The sequence below is a fragment of the Hemiscyllium ocellatum genome, chromosome 6 (genome assembly GCF_020745735.1).
Source record: "Hemiscyllium ocellatum isolate sHemOce1 chromosome 6, sHemOce1.pat.X.cur, whole genome shotgun sequence".
Taxonomy (NCBI): domain Eukaryota; kingdom Metazoa; phylum Chordata; class Chondrichthyes; order Orectolobiformes; family Hemiscylliidae; genus Hemiscyllium; species Hemiscyllium ocellatum.
Window position 1 is genome coordinate 77,896,016 of NC_083406.1, and position 27,425 is coordinate 77,923,440.

The 27,425-nt window shown below is 40.2% G+C and overlaps 1 protein-coding gene across 2 annotated transcripts in view; it reads right to left on the reverse strand.

Annotated features, from left to right (window-relative positions):
- Positions 1–7,535: 7,535 nt before the first annotated feature.
- The window catches only part of cwf19l2 (CWF19 like cell cycle control factor 2), a 132,632-nt gene continuing 112,742 nt past the window's right edge, over positions 7,536–27,425 (reverse strand). For both annotated transcript variants that reach the window (XM_060826054.1, XM_060826053.1), the window contains exons 15-18: positions 26,019–26,174; positions 18,221–18,301; positions 12,658–12,759; positions 7,536–9,292 (exon numbers count right to left, since the gene is read on the reverse strand). In XM_060826054.1, coding sequence (XP_060682037.1) covers positions 9,152–9,292; positions 12,658–12,759; positions 18,221–18,301; positions 26,019–26,174 — 480 coding nt within the window. In that variant the 3' untranslated portion in view covers positions 7,536–9,151. The remainder of the gene's footprint in view (positions 9,293–12,657; positions 12,760–18,220; positions 18,302–26,018; positions 26,175–27,425) is intronic.

Consider the following 27,425-nt stretch of genomic DNA (forward strand, 5'->3'; position numbering starts at 1 on the left):
ATTTCTTTGAATTATCCTTAAAGTGAGTTCTGATCACCTTAACATCTGGAGGAGGAGGAGAAGGAGGAGCACAGCACTGCCTTGAGCTCATTCCACAAGTTTCTCCTTTAAATTAAACCCTTAGATTGCCCTTAAAATCAAATAATACTAATTACTTTAGGGGCCTTCTTCACTGAACCTCTGCACGATTGTATTTATAAAGTATAAATCCAAAAGGCTTTATAAACTCTAAGCAATAAAAAGATAGTATACTAACCAACCTTACTTACCCAATCAGTGGTTTCCTCTTGCCCCGTGTCACATTTTGGCACTCTTACCAGATTGTTTCAGGATGCACTTCTCAGAATTCCAGAATCTATAGAATTTGGGAAGGTGGAGTCATAGCATCATAGAGCACAGAAACAGACCCTTTGGTCCAACTCATCCAAGCCAACCATGTTTCCCAAACTAAATTTGCCTCACTTGCTGCATTTGGTCCATACCCCTCTATACCTTTCCAATTTATGTATCTATCCAATCTCTTTTACTTGTAACTGGACCTCATCTACCTCTTCCTCAGTAGTTCATTCCACATTCAAACTACTCAAAAAATTGCCCTCATGTCCCTTTTAACTCTTTCGCCTCTCACATTAAAAGTATACCTCCTAGCATTGAACTTCCCCCACCCTAGGGGAAAGATCCTCACTCTTCATCTTACCTATGCCCCTCATGATTTTAGAAGGTCATTCCTCAACTTCCTGTGCTCCCAGCCTTTACATCCTATTTTTGTAACTCAAACCCTCTGTGCCTGGCAAAATCCTGGTAAATCTTTTCTGAATCCTCTCCAATTTAGTGATGTCCTTCCTATTGCAGGAATCCCAGATTCATGTTCTGGTCAGTACATCTTAAATATATTTTATTAGCTGTGGCTTAGGTAATCACCAATGCATTGACTATCTCAATAGCCACCACCTTCAATGTCAACCATCAACCCTGGGGACTTGTCAACTTTTAGCCCTATTAATTTCTACAGTACAATCTTCTTACTGATGTTAATTTCCTTCAACTTCTCAGTCACTTGGATCTTTAGTTCTAGATTTCTAGTATCTTCCTCAGTGAAAACAGATACAAAACAATCATTTGACTTCTCTGTCAGTTCTCTATTCCCCATTACAAATTCTCCTGACTCTTCCAGTAATGAGCCCACCTTTGTTTAGCCAAATATCTCCATTTTCCACCTTCAGAAGATATTACAGTCCATTTTAATATTTCTTGCTAGATTTTGTTCTCACATTTTTGATCAGTTTCTTGGACCACCTTAGCTGTACTCTAAAGACTTCCCAATCCTCAGAATTACTGCTATATGCAGCACCTGCTTATAATCTGATACAATCTTGAACTTGGTTAGCTATGGTTGACTGACATTTTGTTCTAGAAGGAATGCATAGTTATGAGTCATGTAATAATTCTTTAAAGACTATCCATTGCATACATGTACAGTCATGTTTTTCTATGTGTCTTCCTAATCCTCCTCAATTAATTTGCGCCTCATGCTTTTGTCATTTCCCTTAACACTGTAGCTTCAGAATGAATGACCTCACTTTCAAACATAATGTCAAATTGCCCATGTTATAAGCCTCTCTCTTTCTAATTAATACCATGCTCCACATTACACCACTATTTGGTGGCCTTTAAATAATTCAAGCTAATGTCTGCTGGCCTTTGCTGTATCTTAGATCTACCTAAACACATTGTACGCATTATTCTTCCCATCTGAGATTCTCCGTTACCATTATCCCTTGTACTGATCCTTACCTCCTTTCCCTTCTTGACTGTCCTTCCGAAATGTCAAATATTCTTGAGTATTCAATTCCCAGTCCTGGTCATAATGCAGACCTGTCGCTCAAATGGCAATTAATTCATATCCATGTATCTCTATCTCCTCTGACCCAACACTAATATTGACACAAATCCCCAGTTACTCACACTGTCTCAAACTCCAGTAAAGTCTCCCTCATTCTGACCATGCAAATTGCTCTCTCCTGATTATAGAAAGATGAATTAGTTATGTCACATATACATGCTCAAATGGTATAACTGCAGAAACGATAAAGAGGAGCAAGGGCATCTGTTGGCAGGAGTAGTGGAGGATGACAGAGGAGAGGAGTGAAGTGGAAGGAAAAGTAGGCAGTTCTCAAAACAACCTCCTACAATTCAATTAGTAAACACAGAAATATTGTGACAAGACATTGTTTTCTCATTATTAGGTTAGTACGACCCGTTAGGAAGTATACAGTAATCTGTAGAAATAACAATGTGGATTGACAGGAACTAGTAGCGATAAAATAACATTCTCATTGGTTGAGCCCAAACTAACAGACTCAAATGGAAATAGAGATTCAAGACTGATGAAAAATCATTTGAATGAACAGAATCAAAGCAGCTGGAGTTCACTAGTAGTGTTAATTCCTAAACTGGATGGATCACCTAGATTCTATTGTTACAACACAGGGGAAACCCCTCTACTAATTTAAGCAAGCAACACAGAAAACATTCATCCCGTGCTGTAATCTGTTAAAATTCGAGAGGCAAAGAACTATCCCAAAAGTCACTACTTAAAGTAAAAATTACCAACTTTTTTTCTGTCTACCAGAAATTAATTAACTAACAACTATTTACAACTCCTTTTTCTAAACATATCTTTTAGCTTCCCCTCTATAATACTGGTCCAATAAAAATCCTGATCACAATTTACAAAAATAAAAACCAGTCAGCTTTGCCGAGTGACCTCTGTAGATTTTCCTCTTTCTTCTTAGGGATTCGGCTTCACAGATCTTTGATCGATAAAGGTACCTTTTAAGAGAAGATATTTCTGCAAGCAATCTCTCTACTTGTTGGTGCTGACTGCTCTTTGCTGCTGTGGCTCACTGTTCATAATGTCTGATATTTATACCCCAAAACATCTAATCATTTTAATGATTTACTGTTGTCAAAACATTATTTTTTCAAACTTGATGGATTTTGGTAACTTGGGGCATAATTTAGACTGATTGGCCAAATTCAAATTTGTTTTTGTACCCTGGCAACACAACTCTTAGCTGTATCAACCAAATATTACATTGTTACCTTGTTCTGGACTCTCTGTGCTTCTCCATGTCTTTGCTAGCTTTTCAACTGTCTTAAAGGAACAGTACTCCTACATCTTCATAACATGATACAGACTATAGAAAGGTAAATTCAATCATGAAAACAGATTCATAACCCAATTGCACAGTTAGAAGACTGAATAGATATGGTTGGCAGTGCATAATTTCTTTTTAAGATTGACGTATTGTTGGAGCACTGGCAAGTGCCATTAACATTAAGGACTAAGGAGATATCCGCTACTTCACACCAATATCGTGGAATTCCCCTCCCTCACACCATTGTCGCAGTAGCATCAACAGAAAAAAAAAGCAGCTCACCTCAGCAGGCTGTAACTAATATTAAATATTTGTGGCATCTCACACTTCTCAACACTTTTTATAAACTATCCAGATCATGATGAAAGCAAGTTCAAAAACCCATTTCACATGACCTTGCACCTACTCAGGGAATTGGTTATACATATTCTCAGCAAATGTTGATCACTGTTTCCCTTATTGTCTATTTTAGGAGAGACCCTCATCACTGCATGGAGACCAATCATGTTTATCTACTTCCATTTAATATTTGTTTTTCTGATCAGATTTACTCTCCAGAAAAGTAGCACACCACCGCCACAAATTTCATCCATCCTGGATCGAAATTCTTAGCATTCATTCAAATACTCCATTGATTGAGGAAGGATGTAATTGCATTGGAGGCGGTTCAGAGAAGGGTCATGAGATTAATTCCAGGATGAAAGCAATGAGGAGAGATTGAGTAGTTCAGGCCAGTACTTAAGAGTTTAGAAGGATGAGAGGAGGTCTAATTGAGGTTTTTAACATGCTAAAGGGGATTGACAAAAATAGACATGGAGAGAATGTTGCCTCTTTTGGGGCAATCGATAATGAGAGGTGATAGTTTTAGGCGAAGGGGTGGCTGACTTAAAACAGAGATGAGGAAGAGTTTACTTTCTCACACTGTCATGAATCTGAGGAATTCACTAACCAGAGTGTGGTGGATGCCAGGAAACTGAATAAATTTAAGGAATAGATAGTGTTTTCAAATTAGTTTTGGGTAGAAAGTTTCTGGAAAGCAGCCAGGAATCTGGAGTTGAGGCCGAGATGAGATCAGCTGTGATCATATTAAATGGTGGAACAGGGTTGAGGAGCTGAACTGTCTACCCCTGTACCAATTTCTTGCGTCCTTAATCCTTTTTTTTGTTCAGCTGTTTGTAGAATTCCATGTAGCAATACAAGCAGCACTCAAGAAACATTCACAAAAGTTGAAAAGTAGATTTGAGTAATGATTTGGAGAATCATAGAAACTTACAGAAGACTACCTTTTGGCCTGTTGTGCCTGTGCTTGTTCTATCAAACAGCAGGTATGTTTAGTTCTACCCCATTTCTTCCCTGTAACTTGCAAGTTCTTCATTCTCAAGTACCTGTGCAACTCCCTTCTAAAATTACAAATAGAATCAGCTTCCACCATCTTTTCAGATAGTATTCCAGATCTGGACAATATTCCAGCTGTGATATAATAAGCATTGTAAACAACTGAAACAAATTGTCTTTGCTCTTGTATTCAAATCCTCTGAAGTAGTGCAACATCTTGGTTTTCATTCCAAATTGCTTGCTGCATCTGCACACAAGCTTTCAGTAACTTATGAAGGAAACCTAGGTCTATTTGGATATCAACACTTTTCAATCCCTCACCATTCAAGAAATAACTACTTCCTTCCTCTTATTAAGATGGATAATCTCACATTATATTCTATCTGCGATGTTCTTACCCATTCACTCAACCTGCCTAAATCCTCCTAAAGTCTCTTTGCATCCTGTTTACAATCCTCATTCCTAACACGTTGTTTTTTAATCATTTGCAAACATGGAAATATGAATGATCCTCAGGTGCAAATCACTGATCTGGTTTGTGAACAGCTGGGCCCAAGCACTGATTCTTGGACTGGTCATAGCCCGATTACCTAAGAATGACCCATTTATTCAATACTCTCCACTTTGCCTGTTAACCAATCCTACATCCACATCAGTAGGTTAGCATCAATTCCATGCACTTAATTCTGTTTCCTAACTTTCTGCGAGACACCTTATCAAGTCTTCCAAAAATCCAAATACATCACATTCACCCACTCACCTTGATTCACTCTGCTAAACATCCTCAAAAGCCTCATCAGGTTTGTCCAACATGATTTCCCGTTTATACATCCATGTTGACCCTGTCCAATTAGACTACTTTCAAAATATTAAGTAATCATATGCTTTATAATAGATTCTGTATTTCCCCAACCACCGATGTCAAGCTAACAGACATGTAGTTTGATGCTTTTTCTCTCCTTCCTAAAACAGGGTTATGTTTGGAACCTTCCAATCTGTCACAATCCTATCTATGATATCCTAAAGGCTAAACGTATCCTAAGTATATACTACTTTGACAGAATACGTATCATCGACAAATATTATAATACTGCTCCCTGCTCTGGAGCCTAGATCATTTTATAAAACATCAAGAATAAAATATTCAAAAAGACATTTGAATGAACATTAGCAAACAAGACTGATTCCTGTGTTCCCCATGATAGGGAGTCCAGATCTAGGGGTCGCAGTCTATGAATAAGGGCTAAACCATTTAGGATTGAGGCAATGAGAAGTTTTTTCAGAGAAATTTGCTATCAGAGAAAGTAGTCAAGGCCAAAACATTGTATGATTTCAAGAAGGAGTTGGATATAGAACTTGCAGCTAAGGTGATCAAAGGATATGGGTGAAAAGTGGGAACAGGCTATTGAATTGGATGATCAGCCATGATCACAAAGAATGGTGCAGCAGGCTTGAAGGGCTGAATGGCCCACGCTGGCTCCTACTTCCTATGTTTCTGACAACCTCATAGGAATAGCCAATCACCTAACACTATTTGCTTCCTTGTTACTGAACCCAATTCAAATATTAGTAAAAAGCTCATTAAATTTACGATTATCGGTTCATGTTGATCCCAGGACCCGAATCTAAGAGGACAGTTTGCCATTTTGATCAGTAGATTTGATTTGCTTTCCTTTATTGGTCAGAGCATTGAGTATAGGAGTTGGGAGGTCATGTTGCAGTTGTACAGAACATTGGTTAGACCACATTTGGAATATTGTACAATTCTGGTCTCCCTTCAATCGGAAGGATGTTGTGAAACTTCAAAAGGTTTAGAAAAGATTTACAAGGATGTTGCCAGGATTGGAGGGTTTGAGCTATAGGAAGAGGCTGAATAGACTGGGGTTGCTTTCTCTAGAGCATCAGAGGCTGAGGGGTAACCTTTCAGAGGTTTACAAAATCATGAGCATGGATAGGATAAATAGACAAGGTCTTTTCCCTGCAGTGGGGGAGTCCAGAACTAGAGGGCACAGGTTTAGGGTGAGCGGGGAAAGATTTAAAAGGAACCTAAAGGGTAATTTTTTCAGGCAAAGGGTGGTGCGTGTATGGAATGAGCTGCCAAGGGAAGTGGTGGAGGCTGGTACAATTACAATATTTAAAAGACATCTGGATTGGTATATGACTAGGAAGGGTTTAGTGGGATATGGGCCAAGTGCTGGCAAATGGGTCTAAATTAAGTTAGGATATCTGGTTGGTTATGACGAGTTAGACTGAAGGGTCTGTTTCTGTGCTTTAAATCTCTATGACTCCACTATCTCATCCAATGAGATTTTACAGTAACAGTGTTATTTAAAAGCTCCTGAAAACAGGTTGTCAGAATTATATTTTAGATACATGACATGCTGGATACTGATAAATGGTCATGTACAAAGGGGAATAACTACTTACAAAAAAAATTGATATCCCATTTCAGTTAAAGAAATGAAATATGATACTTCTGGAAATCCAGACAGCACCAACAGTCACAGTGGGGAATAAACTTTAGAAAATGTCAAATTTATGATTATGTTAGAATGATGTTAATTGTAATGACCCTAATTGGGATCAATATGCACAGCAAACATTACTTGGGATTTCTTTAGTCTTTATGATTTCAGTGGATAAATTCACTGTACAGAGTAACATAAGACATGCTGCCATTCTGTTTCTCACTAGTCTATCTCAAGAATAACACAGAATGATCAATACATTAAGGGTTGTGTCAATCCATTATATACAATTATGTCTCATAAAATAATCCCTTACATTCACTACATGAATTACAATTTACACAAAGTTCTATTGGGAAGGATTACACCAGGCGCATCGTTTATCAGGAGAGAAGATTTACCTTCCAGCAGTCCTACATCTATCAAAATGAAATTTTTTTTAACAGCACGGATTAATTTTAAAGCAGATTTTCACATGCGATGGTATAATGAGATTTATCCTCAGAGTTCAAATATATTACAAATAAGACTGCCTCCTGAGCATTTAAGAGAAGCTGTGAAGCAGTAGGGACAAATTTAAAATAAAACTTTATTTAATTCTCAATACTAATATTCACTATAGCCAATTTCAAATCATTTCACGGTCCATTATCAAAATGAAGCAAATGATACTTTAAGAATTAACTGCAAATAGATATAAACAAACTTACAGTCGAGTGTCAAACTCTGCACGTATTCTGATATTCTCTGCATGATACGGCTGCTTTCATGACAACAGGATATGAAGACAATTCCATTTGCTTGTGATAACAATAACCTTGAAGTACTTTTTAATATCCAAAATACTGATGAATATTGAGCAATATGGTGCTTTACAGAAATAGTGCACAGCTAAACCCTGATGAGTGTAATTACAACAGTAATAGAGTTTCCATCCAGGTGTATGAAAGTGTGGACAATGAATTTCATTTATTTTCAATCATCTGAAGCTATGAAGCTAAATGTTTATACTAGCAATTTCAGGTTTCTCATCTCAATAATAACATAGCAAAAGATTCACTGTTGTTGAAATCTATGTTTCATAAGTTTACAATCATCACTGTGTGTGTGTTTTGGGTATTAGTTGACTGCACAACACACTTACATGGAGTTTTGTTCATCGGTAATAATTTAAGGAAGACACATATGAACAAGGAGTAGACTTTTTGGTCTCTCTACCGACTCTGCTAGTCAATAAGATCACGGTTGAACTGATTGAGGCCTCAACTCCACATGGTTGTTTACCTCCAAATATCACTTGCTAGGGAAGAATCTATTTACTTTTGCATTAAAACACCCCCACCTCCATTACATTCTTTGGACATTTTTACAAAGACTCAACTCTGAAAGAAGTAAATTCCTAAACTAAAACTGAAATGGTACTCCCCTTGTTTTGGTAGTGTCCCTTAATTCTAGTTTCCCACAAGAGAAAACATTGTTTCAGTATCTGTCCTGTTAAGTCCCAGAAGGATCCTCTATATGTTTTGATAATATCACCTTTTATTCTTCTGAACTCAAACGGTTACAGGCCCAAACTGCCCAACGTGTCCAATCTGTCCTAATAGAATAACATGATCATTCCAGTAATTAGTCAGGCAATCCTTCTCTGAACTGCTTTCAGTGTGTCTACATGTTTTCTTAAGTTGGACACCACAACAGTATTCCAGATGCAGCCTCAACAATGCTCTATACAACTGGAGCAAAACATCCCTACTTCTGTATTCCATCTTTCTTGTAGTAAACAAATAACATGTGGAGAAGTGTTCCCAGTGTTGGTGATGAAATTTCACCATTGTTTACATATCAAATTTTATTTGCTTACATAAACATTAACTGAAATAATGAGTTTTAATCTCAAAGTCCAGGATGAATTAAAATTACAGTATCCAACAGCAAGCATCAAGATACTATGGTTTCTGGATTTTCTATTTAGAGTACAAAATAATACCAATTTGTAATTAATTTTAGTACAAAATTCAGATCTAACTGCTTTCTTTGCCTTCTCAATATTCAACAAAAAAAATTGAAATTAGTCATTATTTCCGAACTTCCATGATGATCTTGGAAAACCATGTAGAGAAGCACATAGTTCCATTGTCCAATGCCAGGTTTCAGCAATCTATAACCATTTTTCTACGATAGGTAGCATTATTGCTTATTTTTGGTACAGTCGTATGGCTTCCACCAATGTGAGAACTGGAGCACTTTCTTCCTCTGATCATCAAAATTTTCTCTGATTTTCTTCCTCCAACGCCGAGGCTCCAGGTCTAACATGCCTCCAACTATTTCCTTCAAAGACATGTAAAAGAAGTCAATGTTTCTTCTGTGAACCTTTTGACAGCCTAATCCAGTTACATAAACTTTTTGACATTTGGTCACGGTCAACTTCCCCCTTCTCTTTTAAGCTGCTCAATGAGTGTCCCTGGAGTTGACATGCACTGCCCCCATCTACTAGCTAGAAAGCAATTAGTATCATTTTAAACTTAGCCTTTACAATGATTGCAATTTTTAAAATTTTATTAGCATTGAGGTGTCCTATTCTGTTCTTGTTAGCTTTGGTCTTTACAATTATATTGCCTTCACTTGCTCAACTAACCCATCCTTTCAGATTCAATGTGCTCGGGAACAGCTTGCACACACATCCAGCTGTTTCGCTATGGCAGCAAATCACTCAAGCACATTGGATCACACTCACTAACACAAGTCTCTTTCTTGAAGGACAATATAACATAAACAGATGAAGCAATACCTAACGAGTGAAGGACAGGCACAATTGTATCTCCTCGTCTCCATGGATGTGATGGTGCTGGCAATCATGACCAGATGCAGGGCTGAAACCTGTTTATACCTAACACATTTTCTCAAATTGCGCTTCCACCTCAGCTGCATTCAATTCATAGACACTTACAGCCCAGCAAGAGGCAATTTGGCCCATCAATTTTACTTGCAGCTATAGTCAATTCACTGACAATTGTTTTATGTTTAGTTGAAAAACTTGGGATGTATCTCATCTAGGGAGCCATTCTGTCTATTTCCAAGGTCTGTGCATGGCAGAGTTTTTGGATGCACGGGCACTTGGATCAGCAAACACAGAACCTTCCAGTTAATGAAACTAAGCGTCTCTGTCTAACAAACAAACAATCGCCCATTTAAGACAGAGATGAAGCAAAGACCACATTTTTGATTTACTTATTTCTGGATAAAGAGTGAGAAAAAGAAAACCTTGGCTTTAAATCAAAGAGACAATGCAAAGAGATGGAGGCAGTTATAAAAATCATTATCGGAGCACATTGTGAGCTGTGATCAATGTGGCAATTTTCCTGGAACAGTGAGAGCAAAAGCAGACATAAAAGAGTTAATGAATTCTAACTAGGGAAACAGCTTGACAACATTTCGATTGGCCCCTGAAGAGGTGACCCTGGTTTGTGTGGGGCTAGTGCAACTGAGGACCACCTGCCTGCAAAGCAAAAGCAGCAAACTCTCTCTCTCACTCTTCTGCAGAGGAACCAGTAAAAACCAGTAAAAAGACTGCAGATGCTGTAAATCAGAAGCAAAAATAGAAATTGTTGGAAAAGCTCAGCAGGTTTGGCAGCATATGTGGAGAGAAATCAGAATTAACATTTCGCATTGAGTGACCCTTCCTCAGAACTCCGTGACCAGTAATCGTCAGCTATCTTCCACTCATCTTTCCCTGTAAAACCTCTGTTGAAGGAGCAATAAACAACTTCAAAGACTGAGAAAGGATGAATTCTCAAACAATAGAAGAGAGCATCACCATACAAACAACCTCGTGACATCAGTAAATGACTAAAATGAAAAGTGCACCTTCAGACACTGCTGGAAGGTTTACATTGCACATGCACAACCTTCTGCTCATGTTCACTTTGTGAAAAAAGCTGTCAATGATAAAACATGACAGCGACCAAATAAGCAATCAGAATGGTCAGCAGGTAAGAGTTACAAGTTTGCAATTCCTATTTCCTTTTTGCGAACAGTTTAAGACAATTAACCAAAGTTTCTCATTCAGGTCAACTGGGAACTTTGGATAGTTTGACAAAATCTGTTCACATTTGTGACTGCTCTGACAAAGTGGGGTTGAATTTTTTGTGCACCGACCTCAATGAGTTGTGACAATGAGGAAGTTTTTTTTCTCACAGAGGGTCAAGAGTCTTTAGGACTCAACAGGCACTGGAAGCAGAGCTTTTATAGAGTCACAGTCACACAGCATGGAAACAGTCCAGCCAGTCCATGCCAACCATGTTCCTAAACTAAACTAGTACGATTTTCCTACATCTGGCCTATATCACTTCAAACCTTTCCAATTCATAAACTTATCCAAATTTCTCTTAAACGTTGTAACTCTACCTATATCTACCATTTCCTTTTGGCAGTTCATCGCACAAACAAATCACTGTGTGTAAAAAAGATGCCCCTCATGTCCTTTTTAAATCTTTCTCCTCTCACCTTGTAAATATGCCCCCTAGTTTTGAACTCCTCCACCCAAAGGGATAAACAACCTTGGTCATTCACCTTATCTATGTCTCTCATGATTTAATAAGTCTCTGTAAAGTAACCCCTCCATCTCCTATGCTCTAGAGAAATAAGTCCTAGCCTTTCCATTCTATTTTTATGTCTTAAACCCTCCATCCTGGCAACGTTCTGGTAAATCTTTTCTGAACTTTCTTCAGTTTCATAATATCCTTCCTAGAGTGGGATGACCAGAACTACACACAGTACTACAGGCAGAAGCAAATAGATTCTTGGATAAGCAACGTGTGAAAGGTTATTAGGGCATAGGTGAGAATGTGGAGTTAGACTAATCAGATCAGCTATGATATTATTGAATTATTGATATTATTATGTCTGAACAAATAACGCAAGCCAAGAAATGTGGCATAGTCGAACACCTCTGTTCTTGCAGCCAAATAATAGTTATCTCATGGCATGACAATGTGCTAAATATGAAAGTACACTAATATGCAGGGATGCAAACCCTATTTACCCTCAAGTAACTCTTAGTCATATGTGCCAAATAGACGATTGCATTCCCATCATTCCCCAAGATGGCTTGCCCTATGGCAAGTTTGTCTGCAAGTGAGGCCTCAAGTCGACTAAGATTGGAGTTGACACATGGCAAGTTGTTGCTGTACATTGGAGTACCCAGAAACAAGCAGTCAGGAAGGTGCAAATAAAGCAAAGGACAAAAGGAGTGACCAGAGGGCAGAAAAGAGAGTTTGGCAAAAGGAAAAAACAAACAGACTTGAGTCAACCTCTGGCTGTAATCACTCATCTGTGTCAGCTTAGAAGCCACCATTCACAAATTGGCCCCTGAAGACACAACTGAAGATGTTCATTTCAGAAGTGAGAATACAGATGACTATGTGGAGAAGCAGCCAATAGGAAAATCCAAGTTCACTTGGCAACCCAATCATCATGCCTAATATGCCCAACACAAGAAGAATGAGAATTTATTGTTTGAAAGAAAAATAAAATATATTCTAATTAGCATGCCATCTTAAGAATTAATAAGTTTAACATTTTATGATTTTTATACTGATCCAACATTTGTCAAGACAACCATTGGAAGCATCAAATTCATTATTTATGTCATCAAGCTCCATAGCTATACAAAGTTAAAAGCAAATGGGGATTACCTTTCCAAAATAAGTAGGAAATTTTTCTTCATTTTCAATGACATGAGCAAATCCCCCTTGCAGACCAAAATCCACAGAAAAATAAGGGAGCCCTTTAGGAATCTGAAAGACAGTAATTATTAATGTTGATATGTCTTTTTTATGGATTATTGACTTTGCAACATATTGTTGCCTGCATCTGAATGAAAACAAAGTTATAGCACAGAGACAGATGACTAAACCAAATCAACCTTACCACCTCTGTATTCAAAACACAGTAAAATGAAACAATCAAACACTGCCAATAGTTACTCCAATGGTTCTCAACCATACCTTTGAATAACCAATCCCACTGAGAATAATTAATTCCAAACACTAGTTTTTGTACCTCAAACAAAAGACTTACATTATTAAATACAAAATAACTTTAGTGGAGAAAAACATAATGCATATGCTTTAAATCCAAAACACTTGTTTTCAGATTCCATTCACATACACAACAAACAAACATAGTTAAGGGATAAATAAAGAAAAATAATAAAACTGGCCAGGTTACTTAAATGGCTTTCATGTTTGCTGTTTCACAGGAATAGATGTTGGTTGCTTTACACTTAGGTAAAAGTAGTAATTGTTTTAACTTATTTGGGCTTCCAAATGTTGGCATAGAAGATGAGGCACGGAGCTTTTGAATCTTCATACTGTGTTGCCAACAACCCAGCTGAACAAGTTCAACTTATCTCCAGAGACAGAAAATCCTTTTGAGACCTTATCATTCACTATCTACCATTTAGTTGAACATGGCATCTCTTCCAGACTCGCCAGAATCAATTTCTAGGTACTGACCTCTGAAATAACTCCAGGGAAGCCAGTATCTCGTCACCAAGTTACCCTTTAAGTACACATGGACTGTCCTTGACATTGATCTGGAGCACAGACCTACAGCCTTTGTAATGTCCAGAATCTTTACTTTCTCAATAATGACAGAGTAACTTCCATTGGCTGAAGACTAGCACCTGAGAAGCTAGGGAGGTCTGGAGGAGGTGAAGAAGGATTATCCATTCAGCACATCTGGCTGAAGATTACTGAAAATGCTTTAGCCTCATTTTTTGCACCGATATGCTAGGCTCGCCCATCATTAAGGATGGGGATAATTGAGAAGCCTCCTCCTGTAGTGCATTGTTTACCACCATTCTCGACTGGATGTAGTAGGACTGCAGAGCTTATATCTGATCCATTAATTGTGGGATTGTTTAGCTCTATCATTTTCTGCCAATGCTGCTTGGTGTGAAAGTAGACCTGTTCTGTACTTTTAACAGGTTGAAACCTCATTTTCAGATATTCCTGGTGCTGCTCCTGGCATGCCCTCCTGCATTCTTTATTAAACCAGGATGATTCCCTCATCAACTTTACTACGAGGAGGTTGAACAGTTCATCAACTTTACTTGTATCAGCGCTGCCTCGTGCTCCCACGAGGAGGTTGAACAGTTCATCAACTTTACTAACCCCCCACCTTTTCCTCCGCTACATCGATGACTGTATCGGCGCTGCCTCATGCTCCCACGAGGAGGTTGAACAGTTCATCAACTTTACTAACACCTTCCATCCCGACCTGAAATTCACCTGGACTGTCTCAGACTCCTCCCTCCCCTTCCTAGACCTTTCCATTTCTATCTCGGGCGACCGACTCAACACAGACATCTATTATAAACCGACTGACTCCCACAGCTACCTGGACTACACCTCCTCCCACCCTGCCCCCTGTAAAAACGCCATCCCATATTCCCAATTCCTTCGTCTCCGCCGCATCTGCTCCCAGGAGGACCAATTCCAACACCGCACAGCCCAGATGGCCTCCTTCTTCAAGGACCGCAGATTCCCCCCAGACGTGATCGACGATGCCCTCCACCGCATCTCCTCCACTTCCCGCTCCTCCGCCCTTGAGCCTCGCTCCTCCAACCGCCACCAAGACAGAACCCCACTGGTTCTCACCTACCACCCCACCAACCTCCGCATACAACGTATCATCCGCCGCCATTTCCGCCACCTCCAAACGGACCCCACCACCAAGGATATATTTCCCTCCCCTCCCCTATCAGCGTTTCGCAAGGACCACTCCCTTCGTGACTCCCTCGTCAGATCCACACCCCCCACCAACCCAACCTCCATCCCCGGCACCTTCCCCTGCAACCGCAGGAAATGTAAAACTTGCACCCACACCTCCACACTCACTTCCCTCCAAGGTCCCAAGGGATCCTTCCATATCCGCCACAAGTTCACCTGTACCTCCACACACATCATCTATTGCATCCGCTGCACCCGATGTGGCCTCCTCTATATTGGTGAGACAGGCCGCTTACTTGCGGAACGCTTCAGAGAACACCTCCGGGCCGCCCGAACCAACCAACCCAATCACCCCGTGGCTCAACACTTTAACTCTCCCTCCCACTCCACCGAGGACATGCAGGTCCTTGGACTCCTCCACCGGCAGAACACAACAACACGACGGCTGGAGGAGGAGCGCCTCATCTTCCGCCTGGGAACCCTCCAACCACAAGGTATGAATTCAGATTTCTCCAGTTTCCTCATTTCCCCTCCCCCCACCTTGTCTCAGTCGGTTCCCTCAACTCAGCACCGCCCTCCTAACCTGCAATCCTCTTCCTGACCTCTCCGCCCCCACCCCAATCCGGCCTATCACCCTCACCTTGACCTCCTTCCACCTATCCCACCTCCACCGCCCCTCCCCCTAGTCCCTCCTCCCTACCTTTTATCTTAGCCTGCTTGGCTCTCTCTCTTATTCCTGATGAAGGGCTTATGCTCGAAACGTCGAATTCTCTATTCCTGAGATGCTGCCTGGCCTGCTGTGCTTTGACCAGCAACACATTTGCAGCTGATTCCCTGGCTTGATGGTAATTGTAGTGTGGGGGAATATGCCAGGTATTGTGAATTGTGCTGGAGTACAATTCTGTTGTAGATGGCCCACAATGCCCATGGATGCCCAAGAGTTGTTAGATATTTTTGGGATCTGACTCACACAACATGATGCAAGCTATTCTCAATGTAAAAGTGGGATGTTGACTACACAAGGACTGTATGGCAGTCACTCTTACTGATATCATGGACAGATGCATTTGCAGCAGGCAGATTGGTGAGGAGGTGGTCAAGTATGTTTTCCCTCTTGTTGGTTTCCTCACCACCTGCCGCAGACCCCATCTACCAAGAATATCCTTTAAGACCCATCCAACTTAATGGTGCTGCTGATCCACTCTTGGCAGTGGACATTGCAATCCCCCAACCAGAGGACATTTCTGCACCTTTGCTACACTCAGTGATTCCTCCAAGTGGTGTTCAATATGCAGGAATACCGATTCATCAGCTGAGGGAGGACAGTATCTAGTAATCAGCAGGAGGCTTCTTTGCTCATGTCTGATCTGAAGCCAACAGACATCATGGTGACTAGAGTCAATTTTGAGGAGTTCCAAGGTAATTCCTTCTCAGCTGTGTACCACTATGCCACCACCTCTGCATTGGTCTGACCCACCAGTGGGACAGGACATAACGAGGCGCAGTAATGGTGTTGTCTGGGACATTGTCTGTAATATATGACATCATGGGTATGTCAAGTCAATGAGACAGTTCTCCCAATTTTGGTACTAGCCCCCAGATATTAGTAAAAAGGATTTTTAGCAGGGTCTTTTCTGGTACTTTGTTCAATGTCAGGTGGTCCTCCTGGCTTCATTTCTTGGTTAAAACTTCATAGCAATTGTGACATCTATGTGGCTTCCCAGGCCATTTCAGAGGGCAGTAGAGAGTCAACCACATTGCTATGGTCTGAAATCAAGAGTAGGCCTGACCAGGTGAAGATGACAGATCTCTTTCCTTGAAGGAGATCAGTAAACCATCTGGATTTTTCCAACAGTTGACAGCAACTTCATGTCATCATTAGTCTTAATTCCAGGTATTTATTGAAATCACATTCCACGACCTGCTGTGGTGGGAGTTTAACCCAAACCCCCAGCAGATTTGAAATAAAAACTGAAAGAACTGCAGAGGCTGTGAATAAGAGACAAAATTGCTGATAAACTGCAGCAGGTTCGGTGGCAACTGTGGAGAGAAAGCAGAGTTAATTTTTTCGGGTCAAACTTAACCGGAAACATTAACTCTGCTTTCTCTCCACACCAATTTCTACTTTTGTCTCTAACTTACAGCCTCTGCAGTTCTTTCAGTTTTTATTTCAAATCTGCTGGGGGGTTGCGTTAAACTCCCACCACAGCAGATAGTGGAATGTCATTTCAATAAATATCTGGAATTAAGACTAATGATGACATGAAACCACTGTCAATTGTTGGAAAAATCCAGGTGGTTTACTGATTTAATGTTTTCGTTAATCAGATTTAACATTTTCGGTTGAGTTTTGAGGAAGGGTCACTTGACCCGAAATGTTAATTCTGCTTTCTCTCCACAGATGTTGCCAGACTTGCTGAGCATTTCTAGCAATTTCTATTTTTGTTCCCATAAGATTCCTTGAGTTTCTGGATTAATAAGCTAGCACCCTCATCAAATGTAAGATCGATCTCGAGCTCCTTCAGAGGTCCCTATCATCACTGTGCACCACTTACAAGATGTACTGCAGAAATTCCCCAAAGGTTCCTCAAAAAACACCTTGCAAACTCTCAACAACTTCCAGCTAACAGGGCAAAGACAACAGATACAAGCGAACACCACCTCCTACAAGTTCCCCTCCAAGTCACAAACCATCCTGACATACAAAAATATTGCTATCCCTCAATATCACTGGGTCAAAATCCTGAAACTCCTTCCCTAATGGCATTGCAGACCTGTCTACAGTACATGGACTGTAACAGTTCAAGAGGACAGCCCAACACAGCCACCTCAAAACTAGGGAAGGGTACTACATGCTGGTCAAGTGAACGACGCTCATTTCACATCCCAAGAATGAATTTTAAAAACTGTTAACAGAGTCTTGATTGTGCACAAGTATGGAACTGAAGAACCTAATTTCATGTTGTAAAACAGTCATGTCTCTGTCATCTAATGTTAATCTTTGGAAAAGTTGTGCATTGTGAAATAAATAGCTAATATGTAAGGGTACTCGTTTAAACATTTGCAATATCCCACTGCCACATCTGATTACATACGAAACCAACACAAATATGAAAATTACCTTCACAAGAGTGTCCTTAAATACAAGTACAGCAAGCTTTGTTTTAACAAGCACTTTATCAACCAGCACTTTCGATAAACTGTCAAAAATTATATACTTTAAATATCACAATGTCTGAGTATTTATGCTGTAAATAAAACATAACAGTGATGTGTATAACACCGCATTTCATTTCTATTATTTACTGTGTGTTTTTACATTGATTTTTTAGGAGCTGAGTTCATGTTTTTACATTTTTTTTGAGGGATGTTGATGTCTCAAAATTTCACTTGGTCAGGGTTTACTAATTATCTGTACCCTTTGATCATCCTGAACATTTGAAAAACTGGCCCACAGGTGCCAGTTAATAAACAAGTTTGCTGCATTTGAAGAATTTCTAAAATAACAGAAATAATTACTTACAGCTCTGCGGATATCCCTTGTGGAAAGATCAACTAGCTTCTTGTTAATGGCCCACTCTTCATCAGCCTCCATGATTGCTTTCTTTCATAAAATTACACAATTGTTATTTTGAGCACATTAAATAAGGAGAACATTTTTGTGATAAAGGGAAAACAAATCTACATTTAGGAAATGCAATTAAAAAGCAAAGAACAAATTAAATGCAAATTTATATTTGAAAACTATGTCTTTACAAGCACAAAGTCAACAATTATATTATGATCTGGGTAATCCAAGATGGAGGACGGGAAAAATTTCTGGCTGTAAGAGCTGATCCTTTTTTTGAGGTATTTTAGGTGCTGGAGGTGATTTCCTCGAATTGCAGGAGCAGCAATTACTGTTTTATATGCTGTTGCATTGTTTTGGAACTTTGGAAAAAAAGGTCAAAATAAGCAGTTTTAAAAAGGAGAAGAGCAGACAAAAGAAGCACATGGTGAGGACAGTGCAGGAGAGAGAGAGAGAACCTGCACAGTTACCACCTTTGCTGTTTTTGAATTCATGTGTCACTGGACATCGGAGTGTATCTGGGAAAATTAACAAACAGTGAATTTCACAACTAATCTTGGAGGAACCAGTTTGGGTGAAGTTCACAACACAGAATCAGCTAAGTTAATTGTTGTTTTAAATCTGTCCAAGAGAAAGGCTGTATTAGTGAGAACAGTGGGTTCTTTCTTATATGTTTTTGGAGATAAGTCTCTTGATTAAAATTAAAATATAAGCCATAGCTCTTAATTTAACCTAGTGCAGTGTTTTGTAGAGGAATAAGACAGCGTTATTTTCTGGGTCTGTAGATAGATAGTGAAGAAGCAAAAATGGCCTTTGCAGTGATATGTACTTCTTGTCAGATGTGGGAGTTTAAAGAGAGTTTAGGGATTACTGTGGATAATATCTGGCATAAATGCTGTTGGATGCAAATCTTATCAGATCGAGTGGATCGGTTGAAGAGACAGATAGAAGCAATGAGGAATTTGCAACAGTAACAGTATGTGATGGATGCCAGTTATAGGAAGGGGGGAAAAGTCTCAGATACAGTCACATAAATGGGTTAACTCCAGGAAGGGTAAGAGAGGTAGGCACCTAGGGCAGGAGTCTTTTGTGGATATACCCATTTCAAACAGGTATGCTGTTTTGGATAATGTAGGTGGTGATGGATTCTCAGGGGAATATAGCACGAACAGCCAAGTTTCTGGTATTGAGACTGGCTCTTAAGAGATCAATTGTGTTAGGGGATTCTGTAGTCAGAGGTACAGACAGACGTTTCTGTGGCCAGTAGAGACAAAACAGAATGGTATGTTGCTTCCCTGGTGCCATGATCAAGGATGTCTCAGAGAGGGTTCTCATGGGGGAGAGGGGCCAGCAAGAGGTCATTGTCCACATTGGAACCAACGATATAGGAAGGGAAAAGGTTGAGATTCTGAAGGGAGATTAGAGAGAGTGAGGCAGAAATTTAAAAAGGAGGTCCTCAAGGGTAGTAATATCTGGATTACTCCCAGTGCTACGAGCTAGTGAGAGCAGGAATAGGAGGATAGAGCAGATGAATGCATGGCTGAGGAGCTGATGTATGGGAGAAGGATTCACATTTTTGTACCATTGGAATCTCTTTTGGGATAGAAGTGACCTGTACAAGAAGAACGGATTGCATCTAAAATTGACAGAGGACTAATATGCTGGCAGGGAAATTTGCTAGAACTGCTTGGGAGGATTTAAACTAGTAAGGTGAGGGGGGTGGTGGGATCCAGGGAGATAGTGAGGAAAGCGATCAATCTGAGACTGGTACAGTTGAGAACAGAAGTGAGTCAAACAGTCAGGGTAGGCAGGGACAACGTAGGAATAATAAATTAAACTGCATTTATTTCAATGCAAGGGGCCTAACAGGGAAGGCAGATGAACTCAGGGCATGGTTAGGAACATGGGACTGGAATATCATAGCAATTGCAGAAACATGGCTCAGGGATGGGCAGGACTGGCAGCTTAATGTTCCAGGATACAAATGCTACAGGAAGGATAGAAAGAGGGGCAAGAGAGGAGGGGGAGTGGCATTTTTGATAAGGGATAGCATTACAGCTGTGCCTGAGGGAGGATATTCCAGGAAATACATCCAGGGAAGTTATTTGGGTGGAACTGAGAAATAAGACAGGGATGAACACCTTATTGGGATTGTATTATAGACCCCCTAATAGTCAGAGGGAAATTGAGAAACAAATTTGTAAGGAGAACTCCGCCATCTGTAAGAATAATAGGGTAGTTATGGTAGGGGATTTTAACTTTCCAAACATCGAACGGGACTGCCATAGTGTTAAAGGTTTAGTTGGAGAGGAATTTGTTAAGTGTGTACAAGACAATCTTCTGATTCAGTATGTGGATGTACCTACTAGAGAAGTTGCAAAATAAAACCTACTCTTGGGAAATAAGGTAGGGCAGGTGACTGAGGTGTCAGTGGAGGAGCACTTTGCGGTCAGCGACCATTTTAAAATAGTGATGGAAAAAGATAGACCAGATCTAAAAGTAGAAATTCTAAATTGGAGAAAGGCCAATTTTGACCGTATCAGGCAAGGACTTTCGAAAGCTGATGGGGGCAGATGTTCGCAGGTAAAGGGAAGGCTGGAAAATGGGAAGCCTTCAGAAATGAGATAACAAGAATCCAGAGAAAGTATATTCCAGTCAGGGTGAAAGGGAAAGCTGGTAGGTATAGGAAATTCTGGATGACTAAAGAAACTGAGGGTTTGGTTCAGAAAAAGAAGGATTTCGATGCGAGCATAAGAGGTATAGTTAGTAAGTTTGCAGATGACACCAAAATTGGAGGTGTAGTGGACAGCAAAGAGGGTTACCTCAGATTACAGCAGGATCTGGACCAGATGGGCCAATGGGCTGAGAAGTGGCAGATGGAGTTTAATTCAGATAAATGTGAGGTGCTGCATTTTGGGAAAGCAAATCTTAGCAGGACGTATACACTTAATGGTAAGGTCCTAGGGACTGTTGCTGAACAAAGAGACCTTGGAGTGCAGGTTCATAGCTCCTTGAAAGTGGAGTCACAGATAGATAGGATAGTGAAGGCGGCATTTGGCATGCTTTCCTTTATTGGTCACAGTATTGAGTACAGGAGTTGGGAGGTCATGTTGCGGCTGTACAGGACATTGGTTAGGCCACTGTTCGAATGCTGCATGCAATTCTGGTCTCCTTCTTATTGAAAAGAAATTGTGAAACTTGAAAGGGTTTAGAAAAGATTTGCAAGGATGTTGCTAGGATTGGAGGACTTGAGCTACAGGGAGAGGCTGAACAGGCTGGGGCTGTTTTCCCTGGAGAGCAGGAGGCTGAGGGGTGACCTTATAGAGGTTTACAAAATTATGATGGGCATGGATAGGATAAATAGACAAAGTCTTTTTGCTGGGGTGGGGGAGTCCAGAACTAGAGGGTGTAGGTTTAGGGTGAGGGGGGAAAGATATAAAAGGGACCTAAGGGGCAACTTTTTCACGCAGAGGGTGGTACAATTGCAACATTTAAAAGTCAGAGGATGGGTATATGAATAGCAAGGGCTTGGAGGGAAATAGGCCAGGTGCTGGCAGGTGGGACTAGATTGGGTTGGGATATCTGGTCGGCGTGGATAGGTTGGACCGAAGGGTCTGTTTCCATGCTGTACATCTCTATGACTCTATGATGCCATATTATGAAAATTAAATATAAGCTATGAGCGTTATGTTGGCAATCTTCTAACCTATGAGAAAATTGATGGTGTTCTCCTTGATATCTGGGAAGATTACTGAACATAAGGTGCAAAGTAGCCATTAGATCTTCTAAATCCTGATACAGGTGTCCCCCACCATCCGAAAGTAGAGCATCCCTATGAAACCATTCGGAAGCCAAAATGGAGTAAAACGAAGAAGCAATTACCATTACTTTATATGGGAAAAATGTTTCAGCATTCCCAGACCTAAAACATAACCTACCAAATAACACACAAAACCTAAACTAATACTAACGTATAGTAAAGGCTGTCGGAGGTTGGGGTGGTGGGAGGTACTGGATATCTGAGGACACATCTCGCTAACGGATGTACGCAATAAATTAAGATAAAGCACAGACACAGTTCAAAGCTATGGCAGCTTGATGCTGACTGTAGTTCCTGGGGAAGGCTCTGGTGACGCTTTTGTAAAAGTGAAAATCCTCTTTCAGTTAGCGGAAACAGGTACTAAAGTAGGTCTTTCACAAAAGCGAATTGGCGTAAAGCGAATGTTCGAAAAACTGGGGATTCTTGTACATTGAAGTTTAATTTGTGAAGTATTGTCTAACGTTATTTCAATAAAACAATATTTGGTCAAAAACAACCAATGTTATTTATCTATATTTATTGTTGACAGTTATTTCAAAGATAAAACTACTTTTGTTTCAAAACTACTTGATTTGTAAAGATTTCGCATGTTATTTAACTTGCATCAAATTTGAGAAACATGCCGTACAGGTAATCACAAAAATCAAACATTTGCATGGAGATCATTCGAAAAATAATTTCACTTTTTAGCACCAGCAGTACTTAGCACTTCTTACAGAAGTTAATTTTTAACTTCTTGTTTTTAATAACACCGTAGGTAATACAGAATAATCCCTTTGACAAAGAAAATCAGTGAAATTATTTGAAGTTATTAAAAAGGAACATTTTACTGTAGCTAAGAATATTTTTATACCAATTACCTCTCATTTAGGTTTACCACATTTTAATTTGCTGCTGCAACTCTATGAGCACCAAATGTATCAGATGTAGATGACTATGGTCAAATGTCATCAAAATTGGTTTTAAAATGATGTGTATAATGATTATAGCCAAAACCAAAATAGTAAAGAAGGTGACGTAGTATTAAGTATTAACCGTTTCTCACAATGGGGGCAGGGTAAAATTTCGGGTGCAGATTCTTAAAGTTGGGTCCAGATCTTCCAATAAGACAAGTTATTTCAGCAGCACAGATGAGAGATGCCCCGAAACAGCTGGCTTCATGGAATCACAGGAAGTTGAAACTTTTGATGGGCAACTGTCCAGCAACTCAGAAAAGGTTTCTAACTCTGAATCACAGTTGAAGACTACAGAGTTCCAACTCACTTAGCAAAGGAAACATTAGAGAATTTAAAAACTACTCCAAACATCTGGCTAACCACAAAACTGACTCCCAATTCACAATTCAACTCTCTACCATCCTCCCACCTGAACCTCCAGGGGCTTCAGCCACCAGTCTCACCCACTATTCCCGGCACAAACACAACTCTGGTCCCATCCTGACAGCCCCAACTCTCCCTTTCCCATCCTCCACCTATATTCCTGATTATCTTCTTTCAGGGGATATCCAAGTGGCTTTAGGAACTTTATATATGGTATGTGACAGCAACTGGTGCAAGGGAGAGTGTGGTTTCAGCATCAATGTTCTCTGCCACTGTTGTGTAAATTTCTGGGCTTGATCTCTGGGAAGTCAAGAACTTTCTGAGCAGCACTAGAGAATATAAATGAACAATTTATCCCTTCAATTTCTCACCAAGAAAATCTCAATACTGTTAATCACGCTGAAACTTAATAGAACATGAAGAGAAAAACAGTAGGAAAGGTGGCCCTCCTAATAATAAATGTTACTGAATTTTCAAAAACAACATTTCGTAAATGTGAGAGACTAGAATAATTACCAAATGAGACTAAGACAGAAGAAAATATTTTGCAAATTACTATGTTAAAATATTCTATTAAGGTACCAAAACATTATTTAAAAAATTGCAAACTTCAGCTTTCAGAATCAACGAATAAGTTAGTCTTGAAACTGAAGCATATTTCTGAAGTTCTTAATGTTCTGTGTCACAAGAACAATCAAATGGACACAGGGAGAACTAGTCATTTGGATACAGAACTGGTTTGAAGGTAGGTGCACAGGGTGATGGTGGAGAGTTGCTCATCAGACTGGAAACCTGTGACCCACACTGTGCCACAAGAATCGGTGCTGGGTCTACTGCTTTTGGTCATTTACATTAATGATTTGGATGTGAATATAGGAAGTATAGTTAGTAAGATTGCAGATGACACCAAAATTAGAGGTGTAGTGGACAGTCAAGAAGGTTATCCCAGAGTACAATGGGATCTTGATCAGATGCGCCAATGGGCTGAGGAGTGGCAGATGAAGTTTAATTTAGATAAATGTGAGGTGCTGCATTTTGGAAAAGCAAATCAGGACAAGACGTATACACTGAATGGTAAGGTCCTGGGGAGTGTTGCTGAATAAAGAGACTTTAGAGTACAGTTTCATAGTTTCTTGAAAGTGAAGTTGCAGGCAGACAGGATAGTGAAGGCGGCGTTTGGTATGCTTTCTTTTATCGGTCTTTTAGGAGTTGAGAGGTCATGTTGCAGCTGTACAGACATTGGTTCAGCCACTTTTGGAATACTGCAGTCAATTCTGGTCTCCCTGTTACATTAAGGATGTTGTAAAACTTGAAAGGGCTCAGAAAAGATTTACAAGGATGTTGACAGGGTTGGAGGGTTCAAGCTATAAGGAGAGGCTGAATAAGCTGGGACTACTTTTCCCTAGAGTATCAGAAGCTGAGGGGTATGCTTATAGAGGTTTATAAAATCATGAGGGACATAGGTAGGATGAAGAGGCAACATCTTTTCCCCAGGGTACCACAGTCCGAAACTAGAGGGCAAAGATTTAAGGTGAGTAGGGAAAGATTTGAAAGGGACCTAAGGGTCGACATTTTCATGCAAAGGATGGTAGTGTATGGAATGAGCTGCCAGAGGAAGTGGAGGAGGCTGGTCCAATTATATTTAAAAGGCATCTGGGTGGGTATATGAATCGGAAGGGTTTACAGGGATATGACCTAATATTGGCAAATGGGATTAATTCAGGATATCTGGTCGGCATGGACAAGTTGGACCAAAGGATCTGCTTAGAGAGGAACCCCGATTATCCGAATGAGACTGGCTGGCATTATTTCATTTGGATAATCGATTATTTGGTTAATCGATTAAATGCCTTGCCTCTGGACCTCGGAGTTTTAAAGTCTGCTCTCCCAGGAGGTAAGGCAGCATTTCAGCTCGCGAGACCCTGCCACCATCACCGACTGACACCGCCCCCAGAACCCTGTCCCGCCCCCAACTCCATCCAACACCCCACTCCCAAACCCCATTCATCCCCTCCCCCTATCTGACCCCCCCACCCCCAAACCATGTTCAACACTGCCCCCACCTACCCTGCCCCCAACACCGTGCACAAACCCGTCCAGCCCCGCCCCAACCCCAACCAACACCGCCCCCCCCACTCCCTCTCTGGGGCAGCCAGACAGTACACCAACAACAGGTCTGCTGCTGGTGCTGCTGCAGCTGCCTTTGTGGGGTAAGTCTCCAAATAGCGCACGTGCAACACACACCTTTTTACTGTAACCTTTTGACAGGTTCCACCTTTCCCCTGTACAGGGCAATGTTAGAAAGATTATCTGGGGATGCAATGGGGTGGGGGGAAATAGGGTACACCCGTGTAAAACTCCAGGGAAAGTGTGAGGAGAGAGAGAGGGCGGGAGGTCAGTCATTTGGAGACGGTGCCTGTTTAATCACTATAAACAAAAAATATGACGACTGTTGGAAATACTCTTTTGATATAATGTTTCTATCAGGACCTTGAGATCTCCTTCGGATAATCCGACTTTCAGATAACTGGTATTCGGATAATCGAAGTTCCTATGTACATGCTGCACAGGTCTATGACTATTCCTGCTACTCCTGTCCATATACATGTCTTACCTTAAAGTAGATAGGAGCCATGTCTCCCACTTCTTTTGGTAGAGGAATGCATTCATAGACCATATGAAAACGTTTCTTTAAATGCATATTGGTTTCAAAAAAGACACAGTCGAGTCCTTTGTCTTCTAACATTTTCACCAAGGCTTTTCGAAACAGCTGATAAAAAGACATATAATTTAGTCCTGTGCCTTGACAGAGGAAACAAATTAATTTTAAAACCATCTAAAAACGAAGTCCTGCATCAGAATCCAGGTTAATCTATTGTAAAAAAATCCAGGATCCACTTTGATTAGGGTAGGAAACTTTAACCAATTTACTCCGTTCACATTTGATGTCAGAATGTCTAAACCATTTTTGAAGGCCATCAGTTATCTCTATGCAGAGTCAGAGCTTTGTATCATATTACATTTCTTTCAGTCTGCATGATTTTTAAAAATTTGTTTAAGGGCTGTAATTTTCATATCTCAGTAGACTCCCATCAGGAGCAGGAAGGCCATGCTATTCATCCATGTACAGGCCTAAATGTCCCTTAATGAGGTGACCATATTATCGCCCTCCCCCAACATCCTACAGTAAAGATCTTCCTCAACAGCACTGATTTTCAAATTGATACCTCAGAGCACAAAAATCTTTCATTAGATTCCAAGATACAATAGAATAGTATGACACAGAGGAAGCAAGTCAGTTTATGCCATTCTTTTCAGGAACAATCTATTTAAGTCCAAGCCCTCACTTTTTTTTCCATATTGCTGCAACTTATTTTCTCGCACACTGGAGATGAACATAAGTGGGGCATCACTTCCTGACTCCTTGCCTCTATTTATAAAGCCCAGAATTCCATATGCCTTATTAACTGTTTTGTTAACTTGTCCTGCCAACCTGGTTCTTCCTTCTTCTCACACCACTTTTAAAACTACACCATTCAGAACATAGCATCTTTCACTGGCTTGCAGTAATTCATCATGCTTCAAGTGATCAGGTAGAGTTCTAGACCTTCATACTCTCAGGTCACATAATACAATGCAGTGATGACATCACAAGCATGTACCTTAAAGATACAGATATCTTGACCATATGACATTAAAGTAAAACGATTTTATTTCACCAATTAATTTTGTTTCCATGCTGCCTCAGATGAAAGGTCACAGATCTGAATAGGCAACTACATCTCTCTCCACAGATCTGTCAGATTTGTTGAATATTTCAAGCATTTTGTTTTTGTTTAGACGAACAAAATTCATCTTCAACAAATCTCTCTTTTTGTGCAAGTTTGTTGAGTTAGGTGGTCATATTCTCTTGTATTATCATTTCCAGAAGCACTCCTGCTACCAATGCTAAACTGACTGGCCTGCATTGACTGGTTAATCCTTCTTCCCTCCCTTAAACAAGGATGTAATATCTGCTATA